Source organism: Macaca mulatta, chromosome 3, assembly GCF_049350105.2.
Source record: "Macaca mulatta isolate MMU2019108-1 chromosome 3, T2T-MMU8v2.0, whole genome shotgun sequence".
Lineage (NCBI taxonomy): Eukaryota > Metazoa > Chordata > Mammalia > Primates > Cercopithecidae > Macaca > Macaca mulatta.
Window position 1 is genome coordinate 171,248,522 of NC_133408.1, and position 16,482 is coordinate 171,265,003.

The following is a 16,482-nucleotide window of genomic DNA, read 5'->3' on the forward strand; positions in this document are numbered from 1 at the left end:
ACCATGTGAGTAAACTGAGGCACACAGCAATGCCCCCAAGGCAGATCTGTGAGTACTTCTTACCTTCCCTTCCTATCTTCCTCCCACTTTTCATCCTTGTGAGGAAATACTCCTTGCCCTAGTTGTTGGGTGTAGCTCCATGCACCTCCCCCAGGCCCTCCCTTTCCTGAGAAGGAAAATGGAGAGCTGGCCACAGAAAGATCAACATCTTGCTTCACTGCCTGGCTCGATGGCATCAAGAGGAATTTGGTGCAAGAGTTAGGGTAGGCTCAGGGTTGGGTGATCTGAGAAAGGAAAGTGAAAGGGAGACTGGGATCCCAGGGCTAGGAGGGAGTTACAGTGGGCGTGGCCAGGAGCTGATTAGCCAACCACAAGCGCATTTATCCAGGTAGAGAGAGAGCCAGGAGCTGGAAGACTGCATTTAACCAAGTAATGGGCTAACCACCTCAGGGGCTGCCAGGATCAGGGTGCAGGTGACTTCAGAAAGCCTGTTTTGGGCTGGGCGCCGTGGCTCACGTCTGTAATTCCAGCACTTTGGGAGGCTGAGGCGGGCAGATCACTTGAGGCCAGGAGTTCAAGACCAGCCTGGCCAACATGGGGAAACTCCGTCTCTACTAAAAACCCCAAAATCAGCTGGGCTTGGTGGCAGGTGCCTGTAATCCCAACTATGGGGGAGGCTGAGGTAAGAGGATCGCTTGAACTCCGGAGACAGAGGTTGCAGTGAGTCGAGATCCTGCCACTGCACTCCAGCCTGGGCAAAAGAGTGAGACCCTGTCTCAAAAAAAAAAGTTTGTTTTGACTCAAAGCCCCAAAGTGAAGGGCAGTGCCCCCTAGGGGTGAGCTGAGGAGCACCAGGCAGGAACAGGAAGGTCAGGGAGGGGCAGGGGGCCACCTCAGCTGCTTCTTAGCTAAGCCCACCCTGGCTACCTTTATCTGAAACTGCAGTCTGCAACTGACCCTGCCTCCCCGCACTGAGGCCCCCAGCCTGAGTAATGGGGAAGGGCCGTGAAGAAGAAAGCCTGGCCCTGTGAGGTCGCAGAGGGTGCTCTCTAGCATGGCGTGGGGGTCCGTTGACTCACACCTCACGCTGGGCTAGGGCTGACGCCAATACAAGAAATAACACCAACAAGCCAGGCGCAGGTGGCTCACACCTATAATCCTAGCACTTTGGGAGGCCGATCAGGCGGATCACCTGAGGTTGGGAGTTCAAGACCAGCCTGACCAACATGGAGAAACCCCATCTCTACTAAAAATACAAAATTAGCTGGGTGTGGTGGTGCATGCCTGTAATTCCAGCTACTCCAGAGGCTGAGGCAGGAGAATCACTTGAACCCGGGAGGCGGAGGTTGCGGTGAGCCGAGATTGTGCCATTGCACTCCAGCCTGGGTAAACAAGAGTGAAACTCCGTCTCAAAAAAAAAAAAAAAAAAATCAACCCATGTGGATGCTTTCTGCATATCAGAGGCACCCCCTACATGATCCTATTTAGCCCTTGCTATGGAGGAGGGCACAATACCTACTTTCTGCTGGAGAAGCCCAGGTCAAGGAACAAGTCTGAGATCACAAGGCTAGCAAGTGTCGAAGCCGTGGCTAAAATCCAAGCCTCTTAACCGCAGAGCATCCGCAGAGATTTCCATTTTTCTTCTTTTCGCCGTCACAGCAAAACTTTTTTGTCAAAGAAATTCCTGCGTAGAGACTCATCATACCGAAGGGCCTTCGTGAAAAGGGTGGACGTAAAACTCCCCTCAAATCAGCCTCCTCTTCATTTTCCTCTCCAGGTGTGCACCCCAAACCCTCGGTGGTCCCAAGGCAGTTCCACGGAATACCTCCCGCAGGTTTCAAAGCCACTGGCCCCGGCTGCTGCTGTCACTGAGGGGTCACTGTCCAAACCCCTAAGACAGTATTTCCTTGGCCCTGCACTCACCCGCTCTGAGGTGAGAGGGGGAGATGGGGAGCAGAAGCACTTCTTCCCTATCCACAGGCCAGTGGGGGAACCCAGGTCTTTCCCCTACCTAGCCTGCCCAAGGCCCGGCTCATGGGGGTCCTGGGACACCTTGGATCCCTGTTGCAGCTCAAGACCCAATTAGGAAGGAGCCAGGTTTCTTTGTGCATTACCAGGAACTGCCCCTCAGACCAGAAGGCTACAGCCACATAACTGGAAGGCTAAGTGGGACCAGGCTGCCTAAGAGCCGTGTTTCACTCGTGCAGAGGCGAAGCTGATCTGACCAGCAAGGCGGGGACAGAGGGCCGCTACAGAGAAGCCCAGGGTTTGCAGGGACCAGTTCTGCAGTAGCATTTGCCAGTCACCTACTCCAAATATCCATTCGCTGCTTCCTCTATGTAACTGAACCACTGTTCTTCAGTTAGGCACTCGAGTGCCTGAAATAAAAATTACTCTTCCCTAAGTTCTCTTTCCTGCCCCACTTTCAGCTAGTGTGGCCACATGCTAAGTTTTGTTCAACAAAATGTGACTGGAAGTGTCACGTGTGGTTTCTGGGAGGCGCACTCAAAAGAGGAGCCACATGCTTCTTGTTCCTTTTTCCTGATGGCTGGAACTCCAGCAGCCATCTTGGACCGTGAGGCCACGTGTGAATGATAGGAGAACCACTACACCAGCCCTCTGAAGTTCTATGATATGAGAGAGATATAACTGACGCCTGTCTTCTTTAATCCACTACTTATTTTTTGTTGCTATGAACAGCCAAATCAAGTTCTAACAAACACAAGCCCCAATTCTCAGCTGAAGGATCCTTTGGGTGGGGACAGCACAGGAGACATGACGCTGCTGCACCTCCCATGGCCCCCCTCCCACTTCCTACCAGGAATCCCTGCTCCTTCCTGCCCATATGCCTGTTCCCCCAGGACCTAGGGCCAGTCCCCACCTGCCACTTCCTTCTTGAATCAGGTGAAGAGCCTTGCATTTGGAGAGCACAGGCTGGCAGGCAAGACTTTAAGTTCTAAGCCAGCCCTGACACCCACTCACTTACATACTCACTCCTTCGACCTATATTTATGGAACAGCTACTTTGTGCCAAGTGCTATTCTAGGTGCTGTGGCTACAGCACAATGGAAGTCCCTGCCCTCATGGAACTTACAGTCTAATGGGGGAGAGACAGACAAATCAGGTGATGAGTGCTATGGAGAAAATAAAAGCGAGTAGGAGGAAACGAGTGTGCTGCAGGGAGGGGTTTCTATGCAGAGCAGCCCCGGAAGGCCTCTTTGAGAAGGTGGCATTCACGGGGAGAGCTGAAGGAAGTGAGGGAGTGAACCACGTACATATTTGGGAGAAGAGCTGGTTGTATGATCTACTGTAAGTCCTTGCATTTGTGCCTCAGTTTCTCCTCCCTGAAATGGTCTGTGAGATAAAGTCAAGCTACCCCAGCTGGAGGGTTCTGTGTGTTCCAATTGTTGTGTGTTGGGAGTAGGTTGGCATGGGAACCTGGCTGGATGGAGACTTAAGGGCCTCCGTCCTCAGGCAGAGCTCCATGAATTTCTTTTCTTTTATTTTTTTTTTGAGACGGAGTCTCACTCTGGCATCCAGACTGGAGTGCAATGGTGTGACCTCGGCTCGCTGCAACCTCCACCTGCTGGGTTCAAGCAAGTCTCCTGCCTCAGCCTCCTGAGTAGCTGGGACTACTATGCCCGGCTAATTTTTTGTCTTTTTAGTAGAGACTGGGTTTCACCATGCTGACCAGGCTCATCTCGAACTCCTGACCTCATGATCTGCCCACCTCAGCCTCCCAAAGTGCTGGGATTGCAGGCGTGAGCCATCGCACCCGGCGGCTCCCTGAATTTCAGTTAAGAAGGAGCTGTGGCTTCAGCCTCACACACAGCCAGTATGTATAAGAATTACAGAATGCCCCCCTCACCGGCTTGCTTAAGTGCTGTCCCTTCTACCCTGATCAGGGTCAGGTAGCAGGAAGGTAAGAGATCAGACAGCTTAGACCTCAGGTCAGTCCACACATCCCTAGGGGCCTGGCTCTGGAAGGCCCCTGTACCCTAATCCAGGGCTAGATAGCAAGCCTCTTTCAGCCACTTCTTGGAATTCTCTTCCCCCTGAGTGGAGGCACATAGCCTTCCGGCCATGACAATTGGCGGACGAGGTGCCACCCTGCACCCTGGTCCTGGGAAGTGTGAGGTGGCTGACCCAAGGGGAATAAGGCTACAAAGGAAGAGAGGGTGGTGGTGATGTGTGTCGGGTAAGAGGGTAGGGAGGGTGGGAGGTGGCCCAGGGGCCAACCTTAGCTAGGAGACCCCCTTAGCTGAGGGTCTGTGCTTGCTGCTGCTCCAGTTATTCAGGGCAGGGCCAGGACTCAGAGACAATGCAAGAGCTTGGGATGCAGGAGATGTGGGCAAGGGCCACTGATGAATCTGCAGCTGAACGCTGCATCTTGTGCAGCCAATTGTCCCGCAAACATTTCTTAACCACCTAGTTGGCTAGAGGCCGTGGACATGACAGGGGGTCTCAGCTAGTGGACCAGTGGCAAACACAGACATATATAGGCATAATGCATGGTGGCCAGTACTATGGCACAGTATTTCAGGCACCCTTAGGAGCCTAACTCTTAAATAGCAAAGTGACACCAAGCCTTAATTTACCCTGATGGTAGAGGGGTAGGGAAAGAGATGTGGGCACAGTATAGTTTGTCACCATCCTAAAATCCTTTTTAAAGAGGCTTTTCACCAGGCATGATGGCTCATGCCTATAATCCCAGCACTGGGAGGCCGAGGTGGGCAGATCACTCAAGGTTAGGCATTCAAGACCAGCCTGGTCAACATGGTGAGACCCCATTTCTACAGAAATTAGCTGGGTGTGGTGGCACACGCCTGTAGTCCCAGCTACTCAGGAGGCTGATGCAGGAGGATGTCTTGAATCTGGGAGGCAGAGGTTGCAGCATGCCAAAATCATGCCACTGCACTCCATCCTGGGCAACAGAGCAAGACTCCATCTCAAAAAAAAAAAAAAAGTAAAATAAAAAATTATATAAAGGGGATTTGCTGAGTTTTTCCAATTCCCAGGAGGGAATCAGCACTGAAAGGGCTGAGTTCTATTCTGGTACCCACAGCTGACACATATGCGCACGTGTACACACATACATGCACATGCACACGTGCACACACACACACGTGTGCACACCCATCTCCTGGAAAGCCATTTATTGAGAGTCACTGGCAACTTGGTCAAATGAACCTACCTCCCTGGCCTGCAATCCTCCATCTGAAACAAGCAGGTTGTAGCAGATGACTTCCAGAAGGCTCCGCAGCTCTAGAATTCTGTGTCCTATGATTTTCTGGCTCATTTAGAAGTGGTGTGGAAAGTACCCTTTGCCAACTGAGTTACACATTGCACACAGCCCGCAGGCTGCCTACTCGAAGCAGTCATATGGCAAATGTTATTGCAAATATGAAGAGGCTCCTTTAAGGGATCCTCTGTGTCGATTTTCTTGAAGGCTTTTCTTAAAGAGAATGCCCCCGTCATTTGGCCTGTGCAGGGTAGGAGTCACCATCCTGGATTTGCTACATCACTTGATTTCTTAACAGCACCATCAAGCAGGCAGGACACATGATAAAGAGAGACCCATTCAACTTTGCCCGTGTTCCTGGGTCCGGGACACCCCACCAGCTGAGCTCCCTGCCCTGCTTCATGCCCAGTGGGTGCAAATAGGAAATGAGCCCAGAGCTGGGTAAAGAGCTCCTGGCTGAGGTCCGATGAAAGTGTCCAGGCAGGCTCAGGCTGGTGGGTAGGGATGGGCAGGGCAATGCCATTCTCTTTCTCTGACTACGTAGGAATGGCTTCCATTTCGGCTAGAGCAAAGCTTGCATTCAGCAGCCCTGAAGAGGGCCTCTGCCTCAAAGGGTGTGAAGAAGCAGCCCTTCCTGGAATAGGGGTCATCTAAGTCCCCTCCCAAGAAGTCCAGTGAACTGTAGACACGGTTCCTCCCACTTCCCTTAAGAGTGAAGGGCTCTGGGCCGGGTGCGGTGGCTCACGCCAGTAATAATCCCAGCACTTTGGGAGGCTGAGGCGGGCGGAGCATGAGGTCAGGAGATCGAGACCATCCTGGCTAACACAGTGAATCCCCGTCTCTACTAAAAAATACAAAAAAATTAGCCGGGCGTGGTGGCGGGCGCCTGTAGTCCTAGCTATTCGGGAGGCTGAGGCAGGAGAATGGCCTGAACCGGGGAGGTGGAGCTTGCAGTGAGCTGGGTTCTCACCACTGCACTCCAGCCTGGGTGACAGAGCGAGACTCTTGTCTCCAAAAAAAAAAAAAAGGAGTGAAGGGCTCTGAGTTAAGTGTTGAGCCCCAATTCCAACAGGGGTCACCTGCCCCACAGAAGCCTTAAACCTCAGCAGTTACTCCCACCAGCTCCGGCTGCTGGAGAACAAGCCCACTGGCCAGACATCTCTTCCCAGGATGCAAACTCCCCTTCCAGGGAGCCTGAAGCCAGGGCTGAGGCTGGTTCCCCTCGGTCCCACAGTCCAGCGTATCCCAAGCCACTGCTCAGCGCCTGGTGCTGGGCTGGGCCCTGGAGGGGCCGGTGAGTACGTTGCTGGCTCCTCGAGGGCCTTACCGCATGGCGGAGGAGACACACAGATCATGGAACACATGTTGGTTCTCCCTAGGAAACCAGGGAAGGCGTCTCAGAGATGATGCTTGAGGGCGGCTGGGAGTGACTCTTCCCCTTCCTCCCTGCAGGGGGGGAGTTCTAACCACATGGAGTCCCCTTCCCGTCTCAGCTTCCACAGGGCAGTGGTGTCAAAATCCCGGGCAGCACCCTCCTCTCCCTTCAAACATGGGCTCCTGAGGAAAACCAGACTAGGGGCAGCCTCCATGCCTCTCCCTCACGCCTCTAGGCCTGGGGGACACCCTGAGGACCCTCCTGGGCAGGCCACGCTCCCCTCCTCAGCCCTTCTCTGGGTGACCACACCCCAAAGCTCTGGCCACAATGACACCAGGTGCTTCTGGGTCTTCCCTAGAAAGGCTGGCTCCTAACCCCCAATGTCCAGCTCACTCATGCCTCAGATCCTGTCCCAAGCTGCACCATGCTGGAGACACCCACATTCCCCCACCCCAGCCCTGGGCACCTTGTTTTTTTCCTTGAGTCAGGGTCTGCCTCTGTTGCCCAGGCTGGAGTACAGTGGCGTGATCTTGGCTCACGGCAACCTCTGACTCCCAGGTTCAAGCAATTCTCCTACCTCAGCCTCCCGAGTAGCTGAGACTACAGGCGTATGCCACCACCATGCCCAGCTAATTTTTTTGTCTTTTTAGTAGAGACAGTCTTACTAGGTTGCCCAGGCTGGTCTTGAACTCCTAGAATCAAGCAATCCTCCCACCTTGGCCTCCCAAAGTTGCTGGGATTCCAGGTGTGAGCAGTCACGCCCTGCCACCGTGGAACTTTCTCTTCAGCTCTGAGAGCTGATCTCCCTAAAGCCTCAATGACCCCATCTCAAGAACTGCCATCACAGACTCCCCGTCCCTAGTCTGCATCTCCCCCTACATACTACAATGTGTAGAGCCTCAGCCACATTAGGAAACACTGACCCTTTTAATTTTAAAATCCCTATGTGAAAACCCCACCTCCTTCAGGAGGCTTTCTCCAGACCACCCCTTCCAAATCTTACCCTTTTACATATGCCTCCCTGTCCCACAGAGTGGCACTGGGGCTTCAGTTTTTATTATCATCCATCCACTGATACCCACAAACACTGGCAGAATCCCAACACCTGGGGTCCCTTAAACCCACCAGGTGCTCAATATATATGCTTACTAATCATCACAGCTATTTTCTGAGTGGTGGTCCTGAGTTGGGCGTAAAGTCAAGCCCATGATATATATACTCACTCATCTTCATAGCAACCCACAAGGTATTGCTGTTATTACTTTATAGATGAAGAAACTGAGGTTCAGGGAAGTCCCTTATTTTGTCCATGGTCACGCACATCTCTCTGACCCAAAGCCTGAGTGTTTCCACCCCACCAAGCTGCCTTCCTGTTGCCCAGAATTCATCCATTCAACATCAGATTGCCAATACTGAATCAGCTTGTCCTTTCGGTAGCTGAGGGAACACAGAACCCCAGATATCTTATCATGGCGGAACTAGAGGTCCCTTTGGTTTTTTATTCTATCTCACAGATAAGGAAACGGAGGCACAGAGATGTGACTTACCATTGTGGTTCTGCCAGATGGTTATCAAACCGAAAAGCACGGAAAGGGGGTCTGATGAATTGTCCGGCCCCTAAGGAGAATGCTTTCTTTGCTGTAGGCTGCATGATCTGCCCATATATTGGAAGGTAAGCTGGGGGAGAGGGGCAGGGATGGATCTGTCTGGGGATAATTCCTTTGTTGCAGAGACTCGAGCTATAAATCTTTCTTGCTTTGAATCAAATCACAGCATTCCAGCAGGTGGGGGGCAGTGTTTATGCTATTCCTGATGACAGCGGCCCAGGCGACCAGACCTTCAGAAGGACAGGGATGGAGCTGGCCTTCCTGAGTCCCTAGAGGGTGGTGTAAAATGCACCATAGCTACCAAACAGACCAAGCTTGCCGCAACCCCCCTACCAAGACTTTTCTGGCCTCAATATATGCAAATCATCATCACCATCATGATCATCATCCTCCCCCCATCCCCCACTTAGCACTTTGCACTTTCCTAAGTGCTTCCCAACAGTGCTGCACTCTGTAATGCACACAGTGCTCGGATGGGCCAGGTTACTTGCTGGTTATAGCAGGCACTGGGTTATGGTCATTTTTGTTTGCCACATACCAAGCTTCTGCCATGTGCCATGCCCCGTGCTAGGCTAGAAGTGGTGCTTCATGGAAGAGACATGGTTTCTGGCAGTGCCCAGGTGCCAGGAAAGACAGTCCCATCCATCCTTGAAGCCAGCAGTGAGCTAGAGTCAGAGCTTTGCCCACTGGTGGCTTAGGAACATTTCCTTTTAGGGCAGAACAGGGAGGGTCTTGTCCCACAGCGCCTCCCACTCCTCAAAGTGAGGGTGGCTCAGCCACCTTAAGCTCAGAAGCACTAGGGACTAACCCCTCTTTCCTGACACAGCCCAACGCCCTTCTGGGTGGTTCTAAGAGGCTTCCCAACAAAAGGTTCATATGAAGGCCCACCCTGAAGTCCAGCTGTCCCCAGAGAGTAGGGCTGAGGAGTGCCACCACACTCTGGTGTCATCTCAACCCTGCATGTCGTGTGGCTCTTCAGTGATTGCCACCCTGAAAGCTGTTTTGACTGTTCCTCACACTGCAGCCCCTCTTCCGGGGACACACATTCTTCCCCGCCAGGACCTTCCCTTTCTAGTCAGGCTGGTGGAGTCTCCCGCCAGCCACAGGAGGATGCCCACACCTGCCTGCTCCCTGAGTGCCAGCCCCTGCCCACTACCAAAGGTTTCCTGCGGTGTAGAGGAGAGACTGTACTGCCCTCCCATCTCCCCCCGCCCCTTGGAGTCCAGTCCCAAACTGCCAGCACCTGCTCGCGGCAGAGTCCCTTCCCTGTCTGTGCTGTCCCTGCAGTCCTCCTGGCCTAGGGTGATCACACCACCTCCCCTTTCTCCCTGCAGACACGTGCTCAGGTGGGCAAGAGAGAATGAGAAATACGCTTCTCCCATGGTCCTGATCCGACTCCGGATGTTCCTAGGGGCTTAGGAACACCTGCTCTGGTTGAGTTTGCAGCCATCACCTGTTCCCCCAAAGAGAATGAGTAACATTTCACCTTGAAAAGAAACAAGGAGGGAATGTTCTGAGGTACAGCTCTGTTCCTTGAGAGACAGGTACGGTTTCTAAGGTGTGTCTAAAATGCAGCTCAATCCTATTCTACGAGAGAGAAGTTCCCGTTTGAACAACAGGATTCGAGGGGGTCTCACCATCGTAGCCACGCACTAAGAAGTGACTGGTTTGGGGACACGGAGGTAGGACCCCCACTCAGCCAGGTGACTCTGGGACTATGGAAGGTCCACTTCCACAGTCTCTGTACCTGCCCCAGCACGGGCTCAGGGGGTTGAGCCTGCACACATTGCTTGGAAAACCCTCTCTGCAAACGGGTAAGCACATTGCCCGCGTGGACAGTGGCTGGAGGCTTGTCACCTGCTTCAGGGACTTCCTCGGGAGCTTCTCGCCTGCCTCTTTGCCTGGAATTAACGAATACACAATATAGCCCCACATTCCCTCCAACACGAAGGAAAGGTGTAATCAGATCCCAAGGGTCCCGCAGAAGCGTCGAGCCTCGCGGTGCTGTCTCCCTTTTCTTTCCCAAGCAAACCCACTTAGCACCGGCGCGCCCCTGTCTGCCCGGGCAGAATCCACTGCCCACTCCTCCCGAGTGGAGACTGGAGACGAATCCACGCTCGGGCCCTGCACCTGCCGCGTAGTGGAGTTTGGAGGGGGCGTGGATGGTGCAAGGTCAGGGCTTCGTGTATCACCCCGGCGGCGACAGGGCTGCTCCGGGTCAGACCACGCGGCGCGTCGGGCTTCCCTGCAACCTGGCAGGGTAGGGGGCACACGCACACGGTGGGGCATCCGGCGGAGCCCGGGCCGGCCACTCACCATCCTGGGAGGCCAGCAGCGGCGACACCAGCAGCAGCAGCAGCGCCGAGAGCGCCAGCGCGCAGCGCATCGTGTCCTCGCCTCTGGGCCGGGAGCAGGTGGCTGCGGGGCCGGCGGAGGGTCCGCGCGTCCGGACGGTAGGAGAGTGGGCGCCGCTCGGGGAGGCCTGTGGGTGGCTCCGGCGACCGGGCTGTGGCCCGGGGCTCCCGGGTCGCGCTGCGCCGGCTCTTCCTCCCTGCTGCTGCCGCAGAGCGGGGCTGGGGCGCAGAGCCAGCAGCGGAGGAGCGGCGGCGGCGGCTGCGTCCTGGGCGGCGTCTGCGCGGCTGCGGCCCCACTGGCGGCTGCGGCTACTCCTGGCCCGTCCCGTCCGCGCCGGCCCCCGCCCCCGCCCCCGCCCCTCCCCCTCCCCCTCCCCCTCCCCCATGAGCCCGCCCACGGCGGCGGCGGCCGGGCAGGGCGGGGCCGGGGCTGGGCGGGCGCTGGGCCGTGAACAATGAGCAGAGGAGGAAACTCCGCCCTGAAGCGCGGCGGGCGGGAGGGCGGGCAGCCTCCGCGCCTTGGGGGGCTTTGAATGTGTGCGCGCGGGCCGGGGCCGGGGGCTTCTGCGGGGCAGCTGGGCCCCGCCCACAGGTGTCCCCCCGAGTGCTTCTGAGTGGGCCTGGCGGGAACCCCCAGCACACAGCAGGGGCCCTCGCACTACGAGCAAATCCGGAGCGGGCGGACCTCCAGCCTTGCGTGGTAGCTGATAACCATTCGCGGCCTCCCGGGCTGCGGCGCGTTCTGCAGCGACCCCGGAGAAGCTCATCTCCTACCTGCCAAGTGCAATTCACCTGCCGGCGGGCCCCCATCCCGCACGACTTCTGAGCGGGTCCTTGCAGCTGGGTGTGCACCGGGCAAGCTGGACTAATTCACTGCTTCACCTCTCCAAGGCTAGGTTCCTTACCTGTGAAATGGAGATGATGGTTAAAAAAACAACAGCAACAATTTCAGGGATGAATGTGTGCCAGGCTTTACGTATATTAATTCGTTTGCTCTTCATGACAACCATATTTTTAGCCTCATTTTGCAGACAGGGAAATTGAGTCAAAAAGAGGTTAAGAAACTTCCTGAGGTCACATAACAGGTAAGTGACAAACCTGCCTCTGAAAGTAGTTTGGAGAAATACCGTGCCTGGAATATAGTAATTGCTCTGCAAGGAGTGGTTGTTACTTTTATTCCTGCTATATAAAGAACAGTTACAAAGATTTAGAACTTTTGGGTCAAAACAGACTTGGACTCAAAACCTAACTGTGCCAATCTGTTAATTGTAAAACCCTAGGCAAGTTATTCTCAGTACCTCATTTCTTTTCATCTGTAGAATAGGGATAATAACACCTACCTCAGGGGGTTACTGGGAGACTTAAATGTGATCCTACAAGATAATACTTAGCCTAGGGCCAGGAACACGAAAGTCTCAATGAATGAAGTAGCTCGCCCTCCACGTGAGGATCAGAGATATTTGCACATTGCGGATGGGAGTGAGTTTTGGAGAATTCCGTAAACTGAGTTTATCTGGCGTAAGAACAAAGAAGTTCGTCTCCCCTCCCCCGCTCCCCTCCTTTTTACCCCTGAAAGCTGCTTGGGAGACGCAGACCCCAGGACCGCCTGAGGAGGAGGCACATCAGCGCGGCCGCGAAGCGGAGGGGGCGAGGGGTGGTTAACCTTGGAACCGGGGTACGGCGTGAATTTGGCTCACGTGACTCCGGAGCTGCTAATCTGGAGTCTCTCTGCCAGATGGGGCTGGGTGGAGGGGTTTTCCCCAGGATCTAGCCGCGTCCCGGGGACAGGGTACTTCGTGAGCCCCTGAAGTCGGTTGTAAGCAGGCGATGCCTGCAGGGCAGTGCGTCCCTGGAGCCGCGAAGGAAGCTCTGGAGCCCTGGATGGGGTTCCGTGGCAGCCGGCCTCAAGCTTAGGGGAAGGGCTGACGGGGCTGTTTTCATCAGGAAGTTTCTGCAGGATCGTCTGGCCCCGTTTTCCACACCGCATATGGGAAAGACAGAGGGTGTTCCCGATATGTGTGTGTGTGTGTGACTATCTTTGATGTTTTTTTAGTACTGTTCCCCTGACATCATGTCAATAAAAGGCCTGTTTCTCTTCTGAAACCAAGCAATATATACATATTTTTTTTTAACTGGGATTTTTTTAAATGTGTATAGCACGCTGTCTGATTTAAACAGTGTTTTTGCACTCAATCATTCAATTTCTCTAAAAACTCAGAAGCAATCACGTTAACTTTATAAAGAGAGCGTATATTTTGAAGCTTAGGGCATTTTAAATGCACATGATTTGGGATTGGCGCCATTACAAGATCATGCAAAATTAAAATGAGAGCAGACATCTGGGCTTAGAGAAGACACAGAAAAGTGAGAATTGTGCTGAACTCTCCCCAGTATCCAACAGCCCCCCTCAACTTGTGTACAACGTGGCTTTCTGGAATGAAGCTGGCTGGGTTTTGAGGTCACTGGTGGCCAGTGAGATGAGCCACCCCAAGGTAATTGGCCTGTGCTTTTGGCCCCATTTAGCATTGTGCTCCAACTAGTGAGTTCGCCAGCCTAGAACACCTGAGCTTATATTTGAAACCCAAAGCACTTTATGGATGCTGTCTTTGAAGCTTTTCATCAGGAAGTTTGCAGGATCATTCCTTCTGAGGTTTGTTGCATTTTGGTTATTTTCCTGGGTTCAAGCGATACTCCTGCCTCAGCCTCCTGAGTAGCTAGAATTACAGGCATCCACCACCATACCCTGCTAATTTTGTATTTTTAGTAGAGATGGGGTTTCTCCATGTTGGTCAGGCTGGTCTGGAACTTCCGACCTCGGGTGATCTGCCCTCCTCGGTCTCCCAGAGTGCTGGGATTCCTGGCGAGAACCACTGTGTCTGGCCTTCACATTTTTATCAATCAAATGGTTTTGCTGCCCCATGGGCGCAGAAGCCAATACTATGGAACACTAGCTTTTGAGAAAGTAGTGGCTTTGTTTGCAAAACTGGTCAGCAAAGAGACAGGAGTGAATTCAAATCTGTCTCCCCAGCCAGGCATGGTGACTCATGCCTTTAATCCCAGAACTTTGGGAGGCCGAAGTGGGCAGATCACCTGAGGTCAGGAGTTTGAGACCAGCCCAGCCAACATGGTGAAACCCCATCTCTACTAAAAATACAAAAAATAGCCAGGCTTGGTGGCATGCGTCTGTAATCCCAGCTACTTAGGAGGCTGAGGCTGGAGAATTGCTTGAACCTGGGAGGTGGAGGGTGCAGTGAGCTGAGATTGCACCACTGCACTGCAGCCTGGGCAACAGAGCAAGACTGCATCTCAAAAATAAAAGAAAAAATGTCTCCCCGATTTGGGACCTGGGGTAAATTTATGGGATCCGAAGGCAAGGGAAAAGATTTAGGAATGTTGACCTGACAGAATCTGATTGGAGGGCTTTAAATTTGACTGTTTGGCCAGACGCGGTGGCTCACGCCTGTAATCCCAGCACTTTGGGAGGCCGAGGCGGGTGGATCACGAGGTCAGGAGATCAAGACCATCCTGGTGAACACGGTGAAACCCCGTCTCTACTAAAAATACAAAAAAAATTAGCCAGGCATGGTGTCAGGCACCTGTAGTCCCAGCTACTCAGGAGGCTGAGGCAGGAGAATGGCGTGAACCCGGGAGGCGGAGCTTGCAGTAAGCCGAGATCGCGCCACTGCACTCCAGCCTGGGCGACAGAGCAAGACTCCATCTCTAAATAAATAAATAAATAAATAAATGTGACCATATACAGAAAGGTATGTTGAGGTGGACTTTTAGCCCCACATCTTCCAAGCCATTGTACCTCTGGCTTCTGAGAGAGTTCTGGCATTCGGGTTCCCATCAAGTCTCTTAGTCATTTTAGTTCCAGGGGAGATTTCTATTGCTCATGCTGGGGGCAGCATGACATTTTGTTATCAACAGAGTAAGCCCAGTTTGGGCTTGTCCTTCAGTTACAACATCATACATACAGATACAGATCTATAGATACAGATCTTGAATGCAAATATGAATGTCACCTGGAAGATATTACGCAGGAACCCATGGCACAAGGTTACACATTTTTCCATGGCCCCTGGCTGTCAATGTTAGGGGTCATAATTCTCTGCCCCAGGTGCAATTTGGTGATGTTGTTTACATAAGTGCATCCCTACGTACAGACTCAGTAAGTCCTCTTGACCCTCTTCCTAAGTAATATTGATCCCTAGACACAACATCTAGGGGTGAGACAGACTGTCCGCTACCACATCCCCCAGTAAAAGATGAGTGCACACATGTATCCATCCTGAAGCCACAACTCCTACTTGTAAGGAGCTAGGGATGCTCTTACCTGGGCTTTCTAATCACGGACCTCTGAGTTCCTTGTGGGTCGGAGCAGTGTTTACTTCATCTTGGAATCCAGTGCCCAGTATGGTGGTGTCTGACCCCAAGCAGGTGCATGATATTCAAAGGCTGCATGGATGAAGAAGTGTTTGGATTTTATCTCCAAGGTTGGGTTACCCCTGACTGCCAAGTTGTGTGGTTCTATGAATATCAGCTGGGACTCAAGTTGGGCAGCTCACCCCAAAGTCATGCCTCTATGTACTATTATTCAATAACATTTACTCTAACAGGCAGAGTGTGATAGGTTGCTGAGAATGCAACCCTGTACACAAACATGACTAACGTGTAGTAGGGGCTGTAACACCGGCATGGGTGGGCATGTGGGAAGTGGAGAGCAGGATGGCTCAGCCCCACCTGGGGAGGTCAAGGAAGGCTCCAGAGGAGGGAACTGGGTCTTGGAGGAGTTGTAGGACTTCACCAAGGGAAGAGTGAAAGGGAGGGCTTTTTGGGCAGATGGAACAAGATCTACAGGTATTTTGCCCTCAGCAGAGCATAGGATTTGTGGGGGTGATGGGAGATGAGGCTTGGGAGGTGGGTAAAGGTGAGATGCTTAGACAATGAAGAGTCACTACAGGGTTTCAGCTGGAAGGGGCAAGACCAGCTTTTCTTTTCCTTTTTTTTTTTTTCTTTTTCCTGAGACAGAGTCTTGCTTTGTCAACCAGGCTGGAGTACAGTGGCGCGATCTCGGCTCACTGCGACCTCCACCTGCCAGGTTCAAGCAATTCTCCTGCCTCAGCCTCCTGAGTAATTGGGATTACCGGCCCATGCCACCATGCCCAGCTACTTTTTTTTTTTATTCTTAGTAGAGATGGGGTTTCACCATGTAGGCCAGGCTGGTCTCGAACTCCTGACCTCATGATCTGCCCGCCTTGGCCTCCCAAAGTGCTGGGATTACAGGCATGAGCCACTGCACCTGGCCTCAAGATCAGCTTTTCATGAAAGAAAGATCATTCTAGCTGCAGTGGACTTAGGAAGGGTGTGCTGATGTGAGGTGGGAGGTGAGCACAGCATTTGGGGAGGCTAGTGCAGCTGTCCCTAAAGGGCCTGCCCTCAGACAGTGGTGGTGGGAAAGAAGAGAAGGGCCTGATGCAAGAGGTATCTGAGGGTAGCATTGATATAGGACTCAGTGGCCCACTGGATGTGGACATGGTATGTGGGCTGGTGTGTGTGGTGTGTTGAGGGCAGAAAGACGTGGCAGGACTGCATGAATTATCTGAGTGACATGGTTGGAGGGAGAGCAAATGGAACAAACCATGATGGAGAATATAAGAAGAGAAGCAAATGTGGGAGAAGAAAATGATGGGTCCAATTTCAAGCAGGTCTGAAGACCCATGGCCATGTCTCAAAGTTATATCCAAGACAAGACTCAGGGGCTATGTCTAGAAGTTCTTTCCTTCCCCCCCACCCCCCAATAAATAGAGATGGGGTCTTGCTGTGTTACCCAGGCTGGTCTCAAACTCCTGGCCTCATGTGATACTCCCAGCTTGACCTCTCAAAGTGCTAGGATTCCAGATG

General features: G+C 53.1%; 1 protein-coding gene and 2 long non-coding RNA genes across 8 annotated transcripts in view; 1 reads left to right on the forward strand and 2 right to left on the reverse strand.

The window, feature by feature from the left end:
- PODXL (podocalyxin like) overlaps positions 1–12,951 on the reverse strand; it is a 58,166-nt gene extending 45,215 nt beyond the window's left edge. For 4 of the 6 annotated variants that reach the window (XM_015134927.3, XM_015134926.3, XM_077997345.1 and 1 more), the window contains exon 1: positions 10,541–12,951. In XM_015134927.3, coding sequence (XP_014990413.2) covers positions 10,541–11,345 — 805 coding nt within the window. In that variant the 5' untranslated portion in view covers positions 11,346–12,951. Of the gene's footprint in view, positions 1–2; positions 303–10,540 lie in introns of those variants that run through there. The other 2 variants (XM_028846300.2, XM_077997348.1) reach the window with 2 other exon arrangements.
- Positions 10,554–16,482, forward strand: part of LOC114677031 (uncharacterized) — a 50,083-nt gene continuing 44,154 nt past the window's right edge. Inside the window, exon 1 of the long non-coding RNA XR_003728339.2 lies at positions 10,554–10,677. This is a non-coding gene — a long non-coding RNA (uncharacterized LOC114677031). The remainder of the gene's footprint in view (positions 10,678–16,482) is intronic.
- On the reverse strand, positions 11,344–12,565 carry LOC144339944 (uncharacterized). The gene is made up of 2 exons (XR_013415572.1): positions 12,276–12,565; positions 11,344–11,483 (listed from the first exon to the last, which is right to left on the reverse strand). It is a non-coding gene; the product is annotated as an uncharacterized LOC144339944 (long non-coding RNA).